General features: G+C 52.2%; 6 protein-coding genes across 6 annotated transcripts; 3 read left to right on the forward strand and 3 right to left on the reverse strand.

Annotated features, from left to right (window-relative positions):
• Positions 1-45: 45 nt before the first annotated feature.
• On the forward strand, positions 46-1,724 carry BO70DRAFT_386526 (uncharacterized protein). Its single transcript, XM_025545828.1, has 3 exons — positions 46-133; positions 204-837; positions 894-1,724. Exons 1-3 carry the CDS (start codon positions 100-102, stop codon positions 1,621-1,623), a joined length of 1,398 nt encoding a protein of 465 aa, XP_025400837.1. The 5' UTR covers positions 46-99; the 3' UTR covers positions 1,624-1,724.
• Positions 1,725-2,903: 1,179 nt separating this feature from the next.
• BO70DRAFT_428323 (guided entry of tail-anchored proteins factor 1) lies at positions 2,904-3,951 on the reverse strand (the record flags this gene model as incomplete). Its single annotated transcript, XM_025547962.1, has 3 exons — positions 3,640-3,951; positions 3,339-3,525; positions 2,904-3,235 (listed from the first exon to the last, which is right to left on the reverse strand). The coding sequence occupies exons 1-3, from the start codon at positions 3,724-3,726 to the stop codon at positions 2,904-2,906; spliced, it is 606 nt and encodes a 201-aa protein (XP_025400838.1). The 5' UTR covers positions 3,727-3,951.
• Positions 3,952-4,030: 79 nt separating this feature from the next.
• On the forward strand, positions 4,031-5,387 carry BO70DRAFT_312821 (uncharacterized protein). The gene has a single exon (XM_025540223.1). The coding sequence runs from the start codon at positions 4,061-4,063 to the stop codon at positions 5,234-5,236; it is 1,176 nt and encodes a 391-aa protein (XP_025400839.1). The 5' UTR covers positions 4,031-4,060; the 3' UTR covers positions 5,237-5,387.
• Positions 5,261-6,046, reverse strand: BO70DRAFT_361119 (4F5 domain protein). The gene is made up of 3 exons (XM_025542971.1): positions 5,955-6,046; positions 5,793-5,877; positions 5,261-5,712 (listed from the first exon to the last, which is right to left on the reverse strand). The coding sequence occupies exons 1-3, from the start codon at positions 6,015-6,017 to the stop codon at positions 5,672-5,674; spliced, it is 189 nt and encodes a 62-aa protein (XP_025400840.1). The 5' UTR covers positions 6,018-6,046; the 3' UTR covers positions 5,261-5,671.
• Positions 6,047-6,231: 185 nt separating this feature from the next.
• Positions 6,232-8,683, reverse strand: BO70DRAFT_386529 (uncharacterized protein; the record flags this gene model as incomplete). Its single annotated transcript, XM_025545829.1, has 10 exons — positions 6,232-7,113; positions 7,153-7,227; positions 7,258-7,437; positions 7,468-7,644; positions 7,675-7,708; positions 7,742-7,878; positions 7,918-8,041; positions 8,085-8,247; positions 8,314-8,483; positions 8,630-8,683. The coding sequence occupies 10 exons, from the start codon at positions 8,681-8,683 to the stop codon at positions 6,488-6,490; spliced, it is 1,740 nt and encodes a 579-aa protein (XP_025400841.1). The 3' UTR covers positions 6,232-6,487.
• Positions 8,684-11,121: 2,438 nt separating this feature from the next.
• On the forward strand, positions 11,122-13,922 carry BO70DRAFT_378902 (uncharacterized protein; the record flags this gene model as incomplete). The annotated part of the gene is made up of 4 exons (XM_025545300.1): positions 11,122-11,591; positions 11,651-11,892; positions 11,948-12,280; positions 12,726-13,922. Exons 1-4 carry the CDS (start codon positions 11,402-11,404, stop codon positions 13,920-13,922), a joined length of 1,962 nt encoding a protein of 653 aa, XP_025400842.1. The 5' UTR covers positions 11,122-11,401.
• Between the last annotated feature and the right edge of the window lie 456 nt (positions 13,923-14,378).

Here is a 14,378-nt window from a genome sequence, read left to right on the forward strand (position 1 = left end):
AAAAAATGCGAGCAGAAAAAAAGTTTCCCGCACCGTTCGCGATTCCTCCGATTGTAGTCCTCCAGGAACAACCTGCAATCTCCCTCCACACACAGCAGGATGGCCCCCGACAAGAAGGACAAGAAGCGCAAGGGTATGCAATCGCCTCTCTTTTCTTTTTCCCCCCTCTTCCGCCCGTGTGTTCGTCCACTGACCCCTCGCAGCTGCGGCCGCCGTCGCCGCCGATTCGCCCGCGAAGAAGACCAAGAAGGTCGAGGCCAAGCCCTCCGAATCCCCCAAGGACGCCCCCAAGTCTATCCTCAAGAAGGCCAAGAAGAATGAGCCCGCTGCGAAGGCCGAATCCGATCCCAAGGTGAAGGCCAATGGCCAGCCCGCCAGACAGGTCAAGCCTCGCAAGCGCGCCGCCGATTTCCTCAGCGACAACGAGGACAGCGAGCCCGAGGTCGAAGCCGCCAAGCCCAAGGCCGAGAAAGAGAAGCCCAGCACCAAGAAGTCGAAGAAGGAAGATGGAACCGCTGCGCCCGCCACGAAAGCGAAGCCCACCAAGCCCGACACGAAAGCAAAGAAGGCCGCGCCCGTCGCCGAAGAGTCCGACAAGGAGGATGAGCCCGTCGCCTCGGAGGCTAGTGAGAGTGAGGTTGAGGAGGATGACCGCACCGTCGCCCTCATCCGCGGCTTCGAGAGCAGTGGTGACGAGGATGAGTCCGGCGATGAAGGCTTCGACTCCAACAAGGCCGTCCCCAAGATTCCTGATTCCAAGAAGGCCAAGCGCAAGATCCTGAAGAAGCAGAGGGAGAATGCCGGCAGTGCTGAGGAGCCTGGTACGGTTTACGTTGGGTGAGTCTATCCCGATATGTATTGTTTGACGGCAGTTCTAACCAGCTGGATCCTAGACGCATTCCCCACGGTTTCTACGAACACCAGATGCGCGAATACTTCTCCCAGTTCGGTGAAATCACCCGTCTGCGTCTCTCTCGTAACCGCATCACCGGTCGCTCTAAGCACTACGCTTTCATCGAGTTCGCGTCCACCTCGGTGGCCAAGATTGTCGCCGGAACCATGGACAACTACCTCATGTACGGCCACATCCTGAAGTGCAAGTACGTGCCGGCAGAGCAGCTGCACCCGGAGATCTGGAAGGGCGCAAACAGACGGTTCAAGCGGACCCCGTGGAACCGCATCGAGAAGAAGCGTCTGGACAAGGGCAAGACGAGGGAGCAGTGGACGGAGCGTATCGGCAGAGAGCAACAGAGACGCCTGGCCAAGGCCGAGAAGCTCAAGACTGCCCTGGGATACGACTTCGAGCTGCCGCAGCTGAAGAGCGTGGACGAGGTCCCTGTTCAGGAGGCCAAGGCCATCGAGGCCTCCGAGCCGGCCGCCGAAGAGCCCGTCAAGGCCATCGAGGCCACCTCGACCGAGGAGATCAAGGCTGAGAAGCCCGCTGAAGATACCCCCAAGAAGACCAAGAAGACCAAGAAGGCGGCCCAGTCCCCTGCTGCGCAAGAGACTCCCAAGTCGGAAGAGAAGCCCGCCCCTAAGAAGAGCGCTGAGGTTGCTGCCTCCCCTGCCGGCCAGAAGGCTAAGAAGGTCCAGAAGAAGACCAAGACCAAGGCCAAGGCATAGAGCGATAGTCCTTAGATTCTACTGTATTTCTTATGGCATCAAACAGTTTCATTCGGAGTTAGTTCAATTGTACATGAAAATAGCGGGACATCAGCTGCACGTTCAGATTGGTCATCCGTCCTATATCAGTCCACATTTTCAGTAAGATTTTACCTTAGAGACTTAGAATCGATACCCCCACCGGTTTCCCCAGAGACCTCTCTATCCCGTTATAAATAAGATACGCATGCGCAGCAGTTTACTTGATACCGGTACTGTATCTAAAGGAGGTACTTAGTACTGAGTTACCACAGTACTGAATTAGAAACCAGCCTCTATCCAATCCAATGCCACTTCGCCGCCTAAGGCATCAACCAAGACCAACGCCCAGAGCCCCAGGTCACATGACCCGCTAATCCCAATCCACCCTAGCGGACTCCACTGACTAATCTCGCATAAAAGGCCGCAGGCCCTAGCCAATTTTTTCCTCCTCTTTCTTCTTCCCTTCCAACTCCTCGCTCAAAGAATCGCATTCAAAGCTCACACACAGAGATATACCCTTCCCAACTGGGGAGGGTGCTCTCTTCCCCCTCTGCTTTGGGAGAAAGTCCCCGGACACCCTGACTGTCTAAACGTCCCTCGTGGACCCAGTCAGGCAATGCGGAAACGCGCCGCCATAGAAGCAATTCGATAGCGGCTTATTGCCCTGTTCCCTCACGGTGCCGGTGCTGTGCCCGACGCTATCCGGGGTCTTCTCTCCGGGTGGTGGATTCAATGGCGGCATGGTCTGGTGCTGGAGAGGGGCTTTATCTGGGTTGCCTTTCGTCGTGTTTGGATAGTCATGCGATTGCCTGGCTTTGATACCCTTTATTGGGTCTGAGCGGGTAACTCAATGGGGCTCATTCTTGAGGCGAGGAGTTCATTCGTCTTTTTTTTCCCACATCCGAGTCTGTAGCTTATGGAAAGCGGTGATTTTGTGTCACAGATGCTCTGTCAAAGGAGTCGGACTCTCTACCTTCTACCCTTTCTTTTTTTTCTTTTTGCCTTCGGGTGATTGTGTTCGTGTGATGATATACCAATCATAGAGTCAAGCACAGAGACCCCATTGGGGTTATTGACGATAAACGATTTAAACTTCATATCTGATGAACACATTGAAATATCTGCTTTTTGTTCCAATCTCGCACATTAGATAGCTTGAAAAAAATATAATGAAGCTTAAAAAAATTGCCAAGTCCTCTATTTTTACAGTACATCCAACTCCACGTAGCATGCCATACAACATACATAACAAGCGTTATTCATTGTGTCTTCTTAGCCCCAGCACCAGCAGGAACAGAAACAGGCTCTGCAGCTGCCTTGCGCACAAAGACGGCCGTCACCACCTCCGCGATGGTCGTAATCGTCGTCGCGCACACGTTGCTCCAGACCTGGATGCTCACCGACCCGAGCGGAGCGCGGGGGAACGACAGAATCCACGCCACGTAGTAAGGAACCCAGCCCTCCGGCAGCATGAAGACGGGTGTTTTCGAGTACCAGAACTGAAGGAAGAGCTTGAGACCGGTTGTGCTGAGCCAGCGGGCGGTTTTGACGCTCCAGTCGAAGGAGGTTTTCTGGGAACTGAGCTGTTTGTCTATATCACACCGACCGCACCGTTAGCCTTCCTCTTCATTCTGGGAGATGGTTGTAAAGACGTCGAATGGCTCAAAGTATGTAAAAGCAGAGCCTGTACGTACTGATAGCCTCATACTCCTCCATGGTTTTATCATGGCGTCGGCGGAGTTTCGCCCATTTCGCAAACTGGTCCTGGGAGCTGGTGTTGTTCATGTCCCGCTTCAGCGCGAGGGCCTCGCGCTTCAGTCGGTTTTGTTCGCGGGCTTTCTTCGACGTCGGGGTCGGGGCCTTGAGGTAGAGGATCCATAGCTAGACGATGCTGTTAGTTTCCTTCAACTGTGACGTGGCCGAATATCTCATGTAGCTGTTGGGAGGCGGAGGTCCCTGCGTAAGCAGCAAACAGCTGCTGGGGGCGAAACGTACCAAGTTATCGATGGTGCTCGCCCCGATGGTATTCACCAGGTAGATCGCAACATGGATGAAGAAGACGGTCCAGAGGAGAGACAACATGGCGGGCGCGAGGGAGAACGGTGTGGTGGAGGGGGAAGAGAGAGAGGAGCAGATCGAATTGCAACGGAGAGGAAGCAGGGCCCAGCAGGTGGGGGAAAAGACCACGAAACCCGACCGACAGGCGCGGAAGTGGTATGTGCAGTCTCGGACAATAGTTATCAATTGACAACTCACGGAGGTGGAAATATGCTGTACGGGACACGAAGGAGAAGAAAGAGGCCGGTGAGGCTGCAGGAAAGATGACGTTTGTCACGTTGTTTTCCGCCCGTCGGCCGCGGCGCAGCTGTGTCGCCGGCCCTCAACACCTCCCTGGACTCGACCCGGTTGATTCCCAATGTCCACTTCCCCAGATAATGACTCCGCATATCATGACCTCGCCCGGGTTTTCTCGGCCAGGCGCAAGGACAACAGTGTCCTAGAGATCGAAATCCTTCCTCCCGGTCTCGGCCCCTTCTTACACGATGAACATTCGATCGGAATCACAAAGAAACACCTGGTCAAGGCTTTTGTGACAGCCAGACAGTTGTTTTTCAGAGCTTTAAACGGGCCTTCCAATCTACACGATGACGGCAGCTACGACCACAAGCCCAAGACCCCGCAGAGCGGATCCGAAATCGAGAAACCAAGGGACACCCTCCTCACTCCCACCGAGATAATCCTCCTCTTCGACTGCGAACACCTGACAGCATGTAACTGGCGCAAAAGGCGGCTGGCCGCTTTGATCCAGCGGCACGATTCGACCGATGCCGACCATGTCCGCTCCGAGACACTCACTCGGGAGTTGGAGGCGGAACTCTCCCTGATGACGACCTATCTTTGCTCTCCGCTGCATCGCCATACTAAGTCGCCGACACTATGGGGTCATCGGCTATGGGTGCTGACCCGCTTGCTCCGTGTTCGAAGGCGAAGGCTGGCTCAGAATACGGGTGAGGAGGAAGAAAGCAACGTGGAGCTGGAGTCAACCCTGGAGGTGTTGAAGAACGAGTTACATATTGTCTTTCGTTCGGGAGAGCGGCATCCCAGAAACTACTACGCTTTTACATACATAAGGCAGCTCCGTGAGCACCTCTCTGGTGTTGGTGGAGACACCAGAGCCACCACAGACCTGAGCAGAGTGTCAACGTTCCTAGCAAGGTCGATCCTGGATTCCGTACTGGATTGGTGTCTAGCTCATCCGAGCGATATTTCGGGTTGGTCACTTACTCTCTATCTACTTGAGAGTGTTCATGAAGAAGATGTCTGCACCAACAGCATTGACCGAGTGGTGCGATTCGCGCTGGATGTTGGCTGGGAAGGTGAGAGCCTCTGGACGGTTGTGGATTTGGCCACTAAACTTGTCGGAGCCGGAGAGTTGGTCAGAAACCAGCGATCGAGGCCTTCGTGGGATATGTTGGTAGCCCCGGCCTTGTCAGACACCGGGGCGGAGACTGGGTGGAAGAGCTGGTTGGGTAGGGCAAGGTCTACTTGGGCGCCCGATGCCACAGCCGGTAATGAGACCTGCGAGTCGTAGAAAGGATGAGACGCATGTCCGGGGGTATGTTGTCATGATTTGTTTATACTTTGTACACCCATCTATGGTAGGGTTATAATCTGGTGCAAGCCCCATGCGCCATCTTTATATGCAAAACTCGAACTTTGTCGAGTCAAATAAACGCCTTGCTAAATACCATGCTCTCATCACACGTTGCAACAACGCTCAACCCACCCGAAAAGGCCGAAGGCCTCACGGTTGTAGTTAAGTGACGCCGCAGTGCTACTCTGTAAATATGACCAAAGCAAGAACCATCCGTCGTCTAACAGAACCGAGTCGGTTTCCAAAATGAACGTATATAGATATACGGGGTATGGTGAACGAGGCCCCGATGCGATAAATCATCCGACGTATAGACAAGCATCTCGCGGAAGTGTATGGTCTTCCTCTTCGTGATATATAGACGGGGCATATTTATTTCTTTGTCGGAGCCCCAGCTGCTTGGCGTTCTGCGGCTAAGAAAGGAGAAAGAAGTCAGTAAGGAGCTGAAATAAAACAGACGAGAACAGCGCAAACACTATGTCAAGGGACATACCCAGTCTTTGTTTCTCTCGCATCTTTTCAGCGTCGTGCTCTTTTTTTGCCTGTAAACCACCCGCAGAAAGAGTGGTTGGCTTTTTCTAGGCCAGGCGAGTCCGGTTAGTAGCTGGAAGGAAACGTGGGAATATGGCACAATAAGAGAAGAATTCTCACTCACCTTCTTCGCGTCTTCTTTCTGTCTCCGTTCACGGGCCTGGTCTCTCTGGTTACCCCGGGCCATTGTAACTCGATCAGGTGCGTTGGAAAAGTGGTTTCGGATTTCGGTTTTCTGGCGTGGTCCTCTTTGAAGGCGACTTGATGATGGGGTGGGCTTATAAAAGGTGGTTGTTTTTTGCCTCCTTGCCAGCAGGCTGGAAGGTTTTCCCCCTGTCTTTTTTTTTTTGGGCGTCTGCAGGCCCGAGCCGCCGGCCCCCGCCACGGCATAAATCCCTCTCCAGTTGCCTCCGGCATTTCACCCCTAACCACTTGGCTAAAAGCACTGCATCGAGGAGTTGTGAAACATAACCACTAGCTACTGAGGCGCTCAGCTTCCATGAGTATGTCGACGGCCTCTCGCTCGGGTTCGCTCCAGACTCGTAATGTATGGAACAACCCCAAGATCTCGTCGTGAAAAGGGCCCAGCCACATTTCGTGCCTGTTCACGGCTTGTGCAATCATCTTTATTGCCTGCGCATGCCTTCCCTGGTGTCTCTAAAATAGAGCAGTGAACTTCAAGGTGTAGGCATGTTCTGGGCCGAACGTGTGAAGGCAGTCGGCGATGGTTGTGTTGTTTAGTTCTGCAGCCTTATCGATATCGCCCATTACCCAGTATGATATACAGGAGAGCTGCTGTTTTGCGTCGAATGTCTCACAGTGTGTAGGACCGTGCATTTTCAAGTCCTCTTCCAAGACCTCTAAGCTCAACCCCTCCGCACCTTTCCAATCCTCGAGACCAATATAAATATCGATCAAACCTTGTTTGCAATCTCGAGTGGTTTGATTCTCTGGGCCCAGTTGTTCTTCACACACCGTTTGGATGGCCAATTCTTTCCCGCCTTGCAGCTTGTTCTGGTTGTGGTAGATCGTTGCAAGTCTATTGGCAAGGTTCAAACTCCACAGATGATCAGGACCATAGTTCTGTTTGTGCCAATTCCAATCCTTGAGAGTAAACTCTTCGGCCTCTTTCCACCGACCTAGGTGAGAGTAAATTGCCCCGAGGTGTCCGATGGCATCTATAGAAATTTCATGCTCTTCGTCGTAGACGGACTTTGACTGCTCCAAAGCTTCTGATACCAGGGCTTCTGCCTCTTTATATCGACACTGCTTTCTGTAGATGCCTGCCAAGTTAAGCATGCTGGTCAGGGTCAGGAGATCACTACTCCCTAGCAGCCGTTTCCTTGTCATCATGACGAAAAAGTCCAGCTCCTCGGCCTCTGTTAGTCGGTCCTGCCCTGAATATGTCGAAGAGAGGCCAGCAATACTTTCCAAAGTTTCCGGGTGATCCATGCCAAATTCCTTCTTATTCTCCTCCACGATAAGGAGGTCCAGCTTCTCTGCCTCATTCGTACGGTTCTGCGACCATAGATAATACGCTATTCCTTCTTGAAGGTACAACCTCCTTCTCAATAGCTTCCCATGTAGCTCTGGCATGAAGCTAAGAACTGACAACGCATGGGGTAGGTAGGCAACACAAATAGCCCAGTTTTCGTATTCCGCATTTGGAAAATGTTCAGCAAGAATATCCATAGCTTCGACGGCTTTATCGTGGAAGTTACGCTCCATGAGCAACCACTTGCGCACAGTTAGTTGTACTAGACGGTGAATTGAGAACTTTTGCCCATCCCCGTTTGCCGTAATAAGAGAGAACGCTTTCAAGACGCCCAGAGCCCTTGTCAAACCAAGCACTTTGTCGAATCTCTGTTTCAACAGACTCTCCGGGATGTCATATTGGTCAAGGAAAGCAACAAGACAGAGAGCATCAATGACTTTTGGCTCATGGCTTTTGATATGACCTAAAGTAATAATTAGAGTAGTAGCAAGGGCATTGGGGGTTTCGCTGTCTCTTCCTAGGGTCTCGAAGGGCTCGCACAATAAGTTCATTGCTGTTTTATCGCTATCCTTATGCAGCTTGATGTACTCACTCACGGTAAGTACATTCTCCTGCATGAAAGAAGCAGCTTGCACGATCGCCAATGGTAGGTAATCAAGCAGCCTAGCAAGATCATTCATATTTGATCTGGTATAGCAATCTCCGCCCAAAACAGACTCGAGCAGGCATTTTGATTGTTTTTTTGCTCATAGTTCCCACTTCAACTATGTTCTGAGCAACGCTCCTGGTAAATCTGACACCGGCAGCTCGGTTACGAGTGGTAATCAGAATTGAACCATTCGGGCTCTCCGGAAGGTATTTTAGGATACGCGACTCTTCCACGAGCGGAACAGCTGGCTTTGAAGCCTTCTGATTGTGGTGGCTCCCTGAGGTGAAGAGCGAAGCTTCTTCAGCGTTGTCAATGATTAGCAGCCAGCGTTTAGACTACTTCTCCAGCCACCTTTTGACAAGCGACATATTGTTGTGATCCTTATCGCTCAGGTCCTGTATATTGCATTCATCTAAAATATCGGTGTAGCCTTTTTTGAATCGATCGACCGTGTTAGCATGAATCCAGAATATCGGTACGTCGGGGGTCTTCCACGTGGATCCGATGTGCTAGCTCAATGGCTATTTGAGATTTTCTGTTGTTGTTAGTCCATGGCCTCCCTGAACACACGAGAAAATAGTTACCCAACACCCCCAAGACCATATAATGCCACTCGGGAGTGAAATTTTCCCAGGGGCATGAGACGTTCTATTACTTGATGGAAAGTATGCCCGCGGCTAACAAATCCGGCATTCCGAGTATAAGGCATCATGACTGTTCGATCGGTTCATTGTCAGTAGATGTCCTGTATGTATATTCAGCTTGCAACACTTACAGAACGATGGGTCGACCTCATCGGCTATTAGGGTAGAGTCTGACTCATTGAAACAATCCAGCGCCGTGCGCTTTTCCGTCGCTGAGATCGCGAACTCAACAATCAGAGAAGAGACATATTGATAGTTATCATCTTCATCGCAAGAAAACTTGCACATTTCTTCGTGGTCGGCATTCAGTGCGATCGTTTTCTCACGCGAGTCTGGCAAGCCAAGGATGACAGATTCCTTTTCAACTATCTATTGCAAGTAGTGAGTGTCCTGCAGAGCCAGATTCTGGCTGATAAAGTAAGGGCTTACTATGCCGATGCTTTTGAACGGTAAGGTCTCATAGAAGCTCAAATACTCATAGTTTTCGAGGAGCTTATCGAAATTGGATGAGAGCCCCCGGCCATACAGATTACCTTTCGACAGAGCCTTCAACGGTGTGTTGTTTGATGTCTCTATAATTTTGCAGCCACACCGCCAACACGTGCCATGTGAGTTCCTCGATGGGAGGTCCCAAAGTAAGCTGTTCCGAATGTTGAGGTACATGTTGCGCCATATATCGCGCTGAGCTTGGCTTGTACAAGTGCCTGCGGCCATATGTCATCAGGGAAAGCTTGATATTGGCTCCGATACTGGAAGCTATACCTCTTTTACGACAACTCCCCCAAGGCTATGGGCAATGAACAGCAAAGGTCAAGATTTGCAGCTCTACATAGAATGTAAGTTCCGTCTGCCAAAAAGAGTAGATCAGTTGTTTATTACATCTCTCTCTAACCTTAGCCTATCCAGAAGAACGTGTGCCTGTTCTCTCACTCCAGCTGCAGACGACTGGATTGCAACTTTGGAGTTGTAACTGAAGAGAAAGATTCTCGCTCGTGGCAATTGTTTGGGGAGGAAATATCTAATCTAGAGCATGCAGTTGGATTCCCAAGTCTTCTCAGCATGATTGCGTTTGCTTTTTGGGTTCAGTCCGTGGACAGCAACGATGCTATTCGATATTAGCAAGCAGGGCTTCCTAATAGGGTGGAGGTAGCAGCTGACTCAACATTGGGATCCATTCCAGGCGAAAGGATACGCAAATAATACTCGCATTGAAGACAGTTAGATTTCACCTTCTTGCACCAGGAACATGCCCACCAGGGCTCTTACCATTGCCGAGTCATTCCCTCCGGTACCGGACGTCAATAGGGAGGAGTAATGACCAGCCCAGCAACAATACTAGGAATGGCAGAGTTATGACTGTTCAGGTATAGTATCTGTGAGAGCAGTAGATATGATGAAGCTGCCTGCCACAGAATCCATAACCCAGGAAAGTGCTGAAACAGGCAGCCGCAGCCAGTCTTCCATATGAAAGAAATATCTCCCAGCGACGGGCAACCCCTCATTACAAACGCCATGCACGCTACTGCGCCGCATTATCTCCGATCCCAGTCCAACTTGTGCTAACGTGTGCTAACGTGTGCTACCTTGGAGGGGCGGTTGTATTGCCGGCATGATTGGGCGATTGTATACAGTGGCCAGAATCCCTGTAGTTCTGTGGTGCTTAGCGCCTCGCATGCATGTTGGGAAGGCCGATCATTGCTCGAGGCGGGCTGTAGCCGCCCGAAAGGAGGAGAGCAACGCGCCAATGAGGATACCACTTGGACCAGTGTATCAGAGGTGATGCCTAGAAATATTATCATTAGGTCAGCTTGCTCGAAAGCCCGTTACACATCGTATAAGAAAGTTGTGTGGGATTGGGAAGAACGGTCAGAACGGTCAGAACACGGCGGTGGATGGACGGCGAAGCGGACAAGGAAGAAAGATCGAAACATTGGCAAAGGAAAGAAGAAATCGCCGTGGGCGCTTGGCTTCCTGGGGCATCCATCCATTCACTGGCAGTGGGGAGGACACAAAGGGAAGGAGACAATGGCGATTCTACGCCTTAGTACGCCTTATACCTGCCGCTTCATCCCATTGCTGCCAGCCTCGACCGTCAATTGGCATCCATCTATTTCGGGGAGGGTGAAGATATCTGCTATTGCCGTCAGGCATCATGGAGATAAGCGCCGGTCTGTAACAAATCTCAGCGCCACCAGTCTCTCTGGCAGCATCAACAGCCTCGTGTAGGCGCTGGGGAAGGGGTCCATCGGGAGACCCTAGGCAACAAGGTCATTCATCGAGCCATTCAAGAGACAAAAGCGTCCCGAACGGGTAGGAAGGGTCCTTCAGGACTGGGGATGAATGGCTCTCGTCTGTCGAATAGAGATCCAAGAGTGTTTCACCCCCAGCGTCCCGCCTATTGTGTCTATTCTTGTCTTTGTTGGGCAGTCCATTGAGGCCAGCGGGACTGACCGACTGATTGACTGAGAGCAGATAACACCTGCTGGCCCTTCTCGATCCTCTTCTTGGGTCTCCAGCTCTCCGTTCTTTCTTTAATTCTCGAGTTGACCTCGTGGCTCTTTCTTTCCTTTGCTCATTCAAGCCATATCGGAAAACGTCTTGCTGCTGGACAGCACACACCTCGTCCTTTCTTTCAACCTCGTTGTTCCTACTCCAGAGTACAAAAGCATATCTTTGCAGGGGCTCGTACCTACGAGGGGACATTTACATAATTTGCATACTAGACTGACATAAAGTACCGGCGCCCTGGAGCTGCAGCCTCACATCCCACTCCCAAACATATCATGATGGCCGCCCTGAAAGAATCCTTGGCCGGGCCAGGATTCGTAATTCTTAATGCGATCCGAGTCATCAACATCATTGTCTTTCTGGACCTCATTGCTGCCAGCGTCGTCATGCTCATCAAGATCTCGCTGTTGACCAGCTTTTTCTTTTTCGAGGCCGTCTCTCACGTCGTAGCTGTGGGAGTTAGCAGTGAGTAACTTTCACGACCCCTTCCCTGATACACAGTGCCTAACCCTCGGTGGCAATAGTATTTCTCATCGTTTCCGAGCTCCCGGTTTACCGTGGGTATTTTGACAAGAACTGGCCGTTACTGGGGCAGGACTCTGGGTTCATCACCTTGGCGGTCCCCATGCTGATGCTGGGTGTCGGTGTCTTGGGAGACCTGAACACGAAGGCCACTAGCCAGGACGCTCTTGGGCTGGCATTCTGGAGAATCGTGCTCTCGGCTGGCATTCTAGCCATGATCATGAGCGTGGTCAATGTTGCTGCAGTGAGTTCGATTCTGCATTTGTTTGTCTCGGTGCTAATAGAGGGATTTCACATAGAGCTTTGTTTTTGCCGATAGTGATCTTGGTGTCAGTGCACGACATGTGCGGGTCTATGGAGCTGTCGCGCCTCAGAAAGTGATGACTCGAAGTAGCAGTCAACGCACATTCCAGCTCAGCGTGAAGAAGGAAGAGACTCTGCCCACGTATAGCCCACAGGGCACTCTGAGGAGGCAGATGTCTATGCGACAGAATACCCGATTCCCCCTGAAGATCTCTTCGCCTGTAGACCCGATCAACCTCAACGATGCAGCGTCGTCGAAGTACTCAAGAGACTCGGCAGGGGTGACGATTCCCGATATTTCTCATCACCCGGCAATGCACGCAGCGCAGGTGTGACATGGCCCGGAAGGCCAAGCGTTAGCAGAATGAAAATTAGCGAGCATCAGACATTCAGAATGATGGGGTTTGGAAGTTCTCCTGCCTAGTTATTGGATTTTATTCCTGTACACAATTTTCCCTCTTCGTTGCAGAATATAACAGAATGCTTGTTGCCTACTATCTATACATACCTGTTGTTGTTCCTGAGTATATAGTAGAGTCTCCGTACTCCGTCCGTAGCGTAACCACCCCTTAGCGCCCGCCGGCGATAAGATACAAAGCCGCTGTCCTTGAGGCCAACTTGGATTTCTTGGACTGATCAACACCACTACACCACCACCACAACCTAGCTGTTGTCAGGCAATGCAATAGCGCCATCCCAACGTTGACCTGCCGGAAAGATGGCTGACCTCGGATCTTTATTCTCCACGTACGCTGCAGCTACCTCCTCCCCCAGCCAGACAACCCACCCACCACCACTAACCTCCCCGCTCTCACCCGCTATAGCCTCAAATCCCTCTTCATCTTCTTTGCGCCCATCATCATCCCGCGGGCAATCAACTACTACCGCACCTTCCGAGTATCCCTCGCCACGCGGCCAGCACCGCGCCCTCTCCCCCAAGATGCCACGCGCGCCCTGAACGTCTTCTTCTTCACCATCACCCTATGCCTGTGCCTCAGCCTCCCCTTCAACCCGCACGCGCCACACCAAAGCATCTTCACCCTCACGCATTCACGCCTCAGCACCTCCACCGACACCATCTTCGCCCGTCTCGCCCGCCTGCGCCCAAACGAGACCCTCACTCCCGCAGACACCCTCCTGAAATCCCACTTCTCCGCCGCCGCCGCCCGCTCCCTCTACCTGCGCTTCGGCCCCGACGCAATCACAAATTGCCTCTTCTGCTCCCTCGATAGTCCCAGCAGTTATGCGTTCTACTACATCCCCTTCCACGTCCTCGTCCCCCATCTCCTGCACCTGGCTGTCATCGGCCTCGTCACCTCCGCCGCCTTCGCCGGCCTCGACGCCAGTAAATGGCGCTCCGTCTTCACCATGGCTGCCATCGGCTTCGCCCTCGTTGACGCCTACGTCATGCTGACCTATGAGCCTCTCAAGTTCGCATCCGCGGCTGTCCGCGCTGGCGTCGCTGTGCCGCCGAGCTCGTATTACCAAATTGGAATGCTGCGGCCCCTGGCGTTCGCTGTCTTTGATGGCCTCTGTGCGCTTCTCGTCTACCTCTCCGCTACGCGTCGGTATTTCTTCTCCCCGCCGTCGAGGGCCGAGCAGGTCGATCAGCTCGTCTCGAATTCGCTGTCGGCGCTTGCCGGGACCACCTCCAAGCTGCATGCGGTGAGCGTGGCGCGTAATGCCGTGGTCAGGGATAAGGTCCTCAAGGACCGTGACGATGCGTACTGGCGCACTGTGGTGGCGATGAATATTGATAACCCTGCGTTCAAGGGGGGTAATGGAGGCGTGGCGGGTGATGGGAATGGAAATGGGATGGCCCCGCCTACCTCCATCTGGGAAGAAGAGGAAGTCATTCGCGCCATGTCCCGTGCCATGGCCGGCCAGGGCGGCATGGATCTGGCCAAATTGGGTGTGGATGCGGCCGAGTATGTCAACGGTATTACTGCCGGCTTGGAGGGTAACCAATAAATAGGTTGCTCTCTTTCTTCCCTTCGCTGATATAGAGTTTGTACAGTTTGTATACTAGCTCCCTTGTATAAGAACCTTACTCATTCACCTGCACATTTATTGGTGTTCTTTCTCTTTTGTTCTTTTTTTGGGGGTGGGGGGGGGGTTTACTGAAACGGGGTGTTGGGGATTGACACGCGTAGGCCGTAGCTGGTATGTACTTTTACTGTAAAAGGTCAGACCTCAAAACAGAACTAATCGATGCAATCATTCGACGCATCCTGATCACTTGCCTATCACACCAATTCAGCGAGTCTGGAAGGTCTACTGCAGCGGTGTACATGATTATATCACACTATTACAAAGTGATAGGCCCGCAGAGTCCGAGATCGCAAACATCGATCGAGTCAGCAACAGTTACTACGGACGGCTACCTAGCCCTATTCCAACTCTGGATAGCTAGAGACAGAGGCCGGT

The sequence above is a fragment of the Aspergillus heteromorphus genome (assembly GCF_003184545.1).
Source record: "Aspergillus heteromorphus CBS 117.55 chromosome Unknown BO70scaffold_8, whole genome shotgun sequence".
Taxonomy (NCBI): Eukaryota; Fungi; Ascomycota; class Eurotiomycetes; order Eurotiales; family Aspergillaceae; genus Aspergillus; species Aspergillus heteromorphus.

Coding starts and splice junctions, on each gene's coding strand:
- BO70DRAFT_386526 (XM_025545828.1), top strand. CDS start 100: ATGGCCCCCGACAAGAAGGACAAGAAGCGCAAGG. Junction 134..203: donor GAAGGACAAGAAGCGCAAGG/GTATGCAATCGC, acceptor GACCCCTCGCAG/CTGCGGCCGCCGTCGCCGCC. Junction 838..893: donor CCTGGTACGGTTTACGTTGG/GTGAGTCTATCC, acceptor GCTGGATCCTAG/ACGCATTCCCCACGGTTTCT.
- BO70DRAFT_361119 (XM_025542971.1), bottom strand. CDS start 6,017: ATGGCCCGGGGTAACCAGAGAGACCAGGCCCGTGAACGGAGACAGAAA. Junction 5,878..5,954: donor AGAAAGAAGACGCGAAGAAG/GTGAGTGAGAAT, acceptor CGCCTGGCCTAG/AAAAAGCCAACCACTCTTTC. Junction 5,713..5,792: donor GCGAGAGAAACAAAGACTGG/GTATGTCCCTTG, acceptor CTCCTTTCTTAG/CCGCAGAACGCCAAGCAGCT.
- BO70DRAFT_312821 (XM_025540223.1), top strand. CDS start 4,061: ATGTCCACTTCCCCAGATAATGACTCCGCATATCATGACCTCGCCCGG.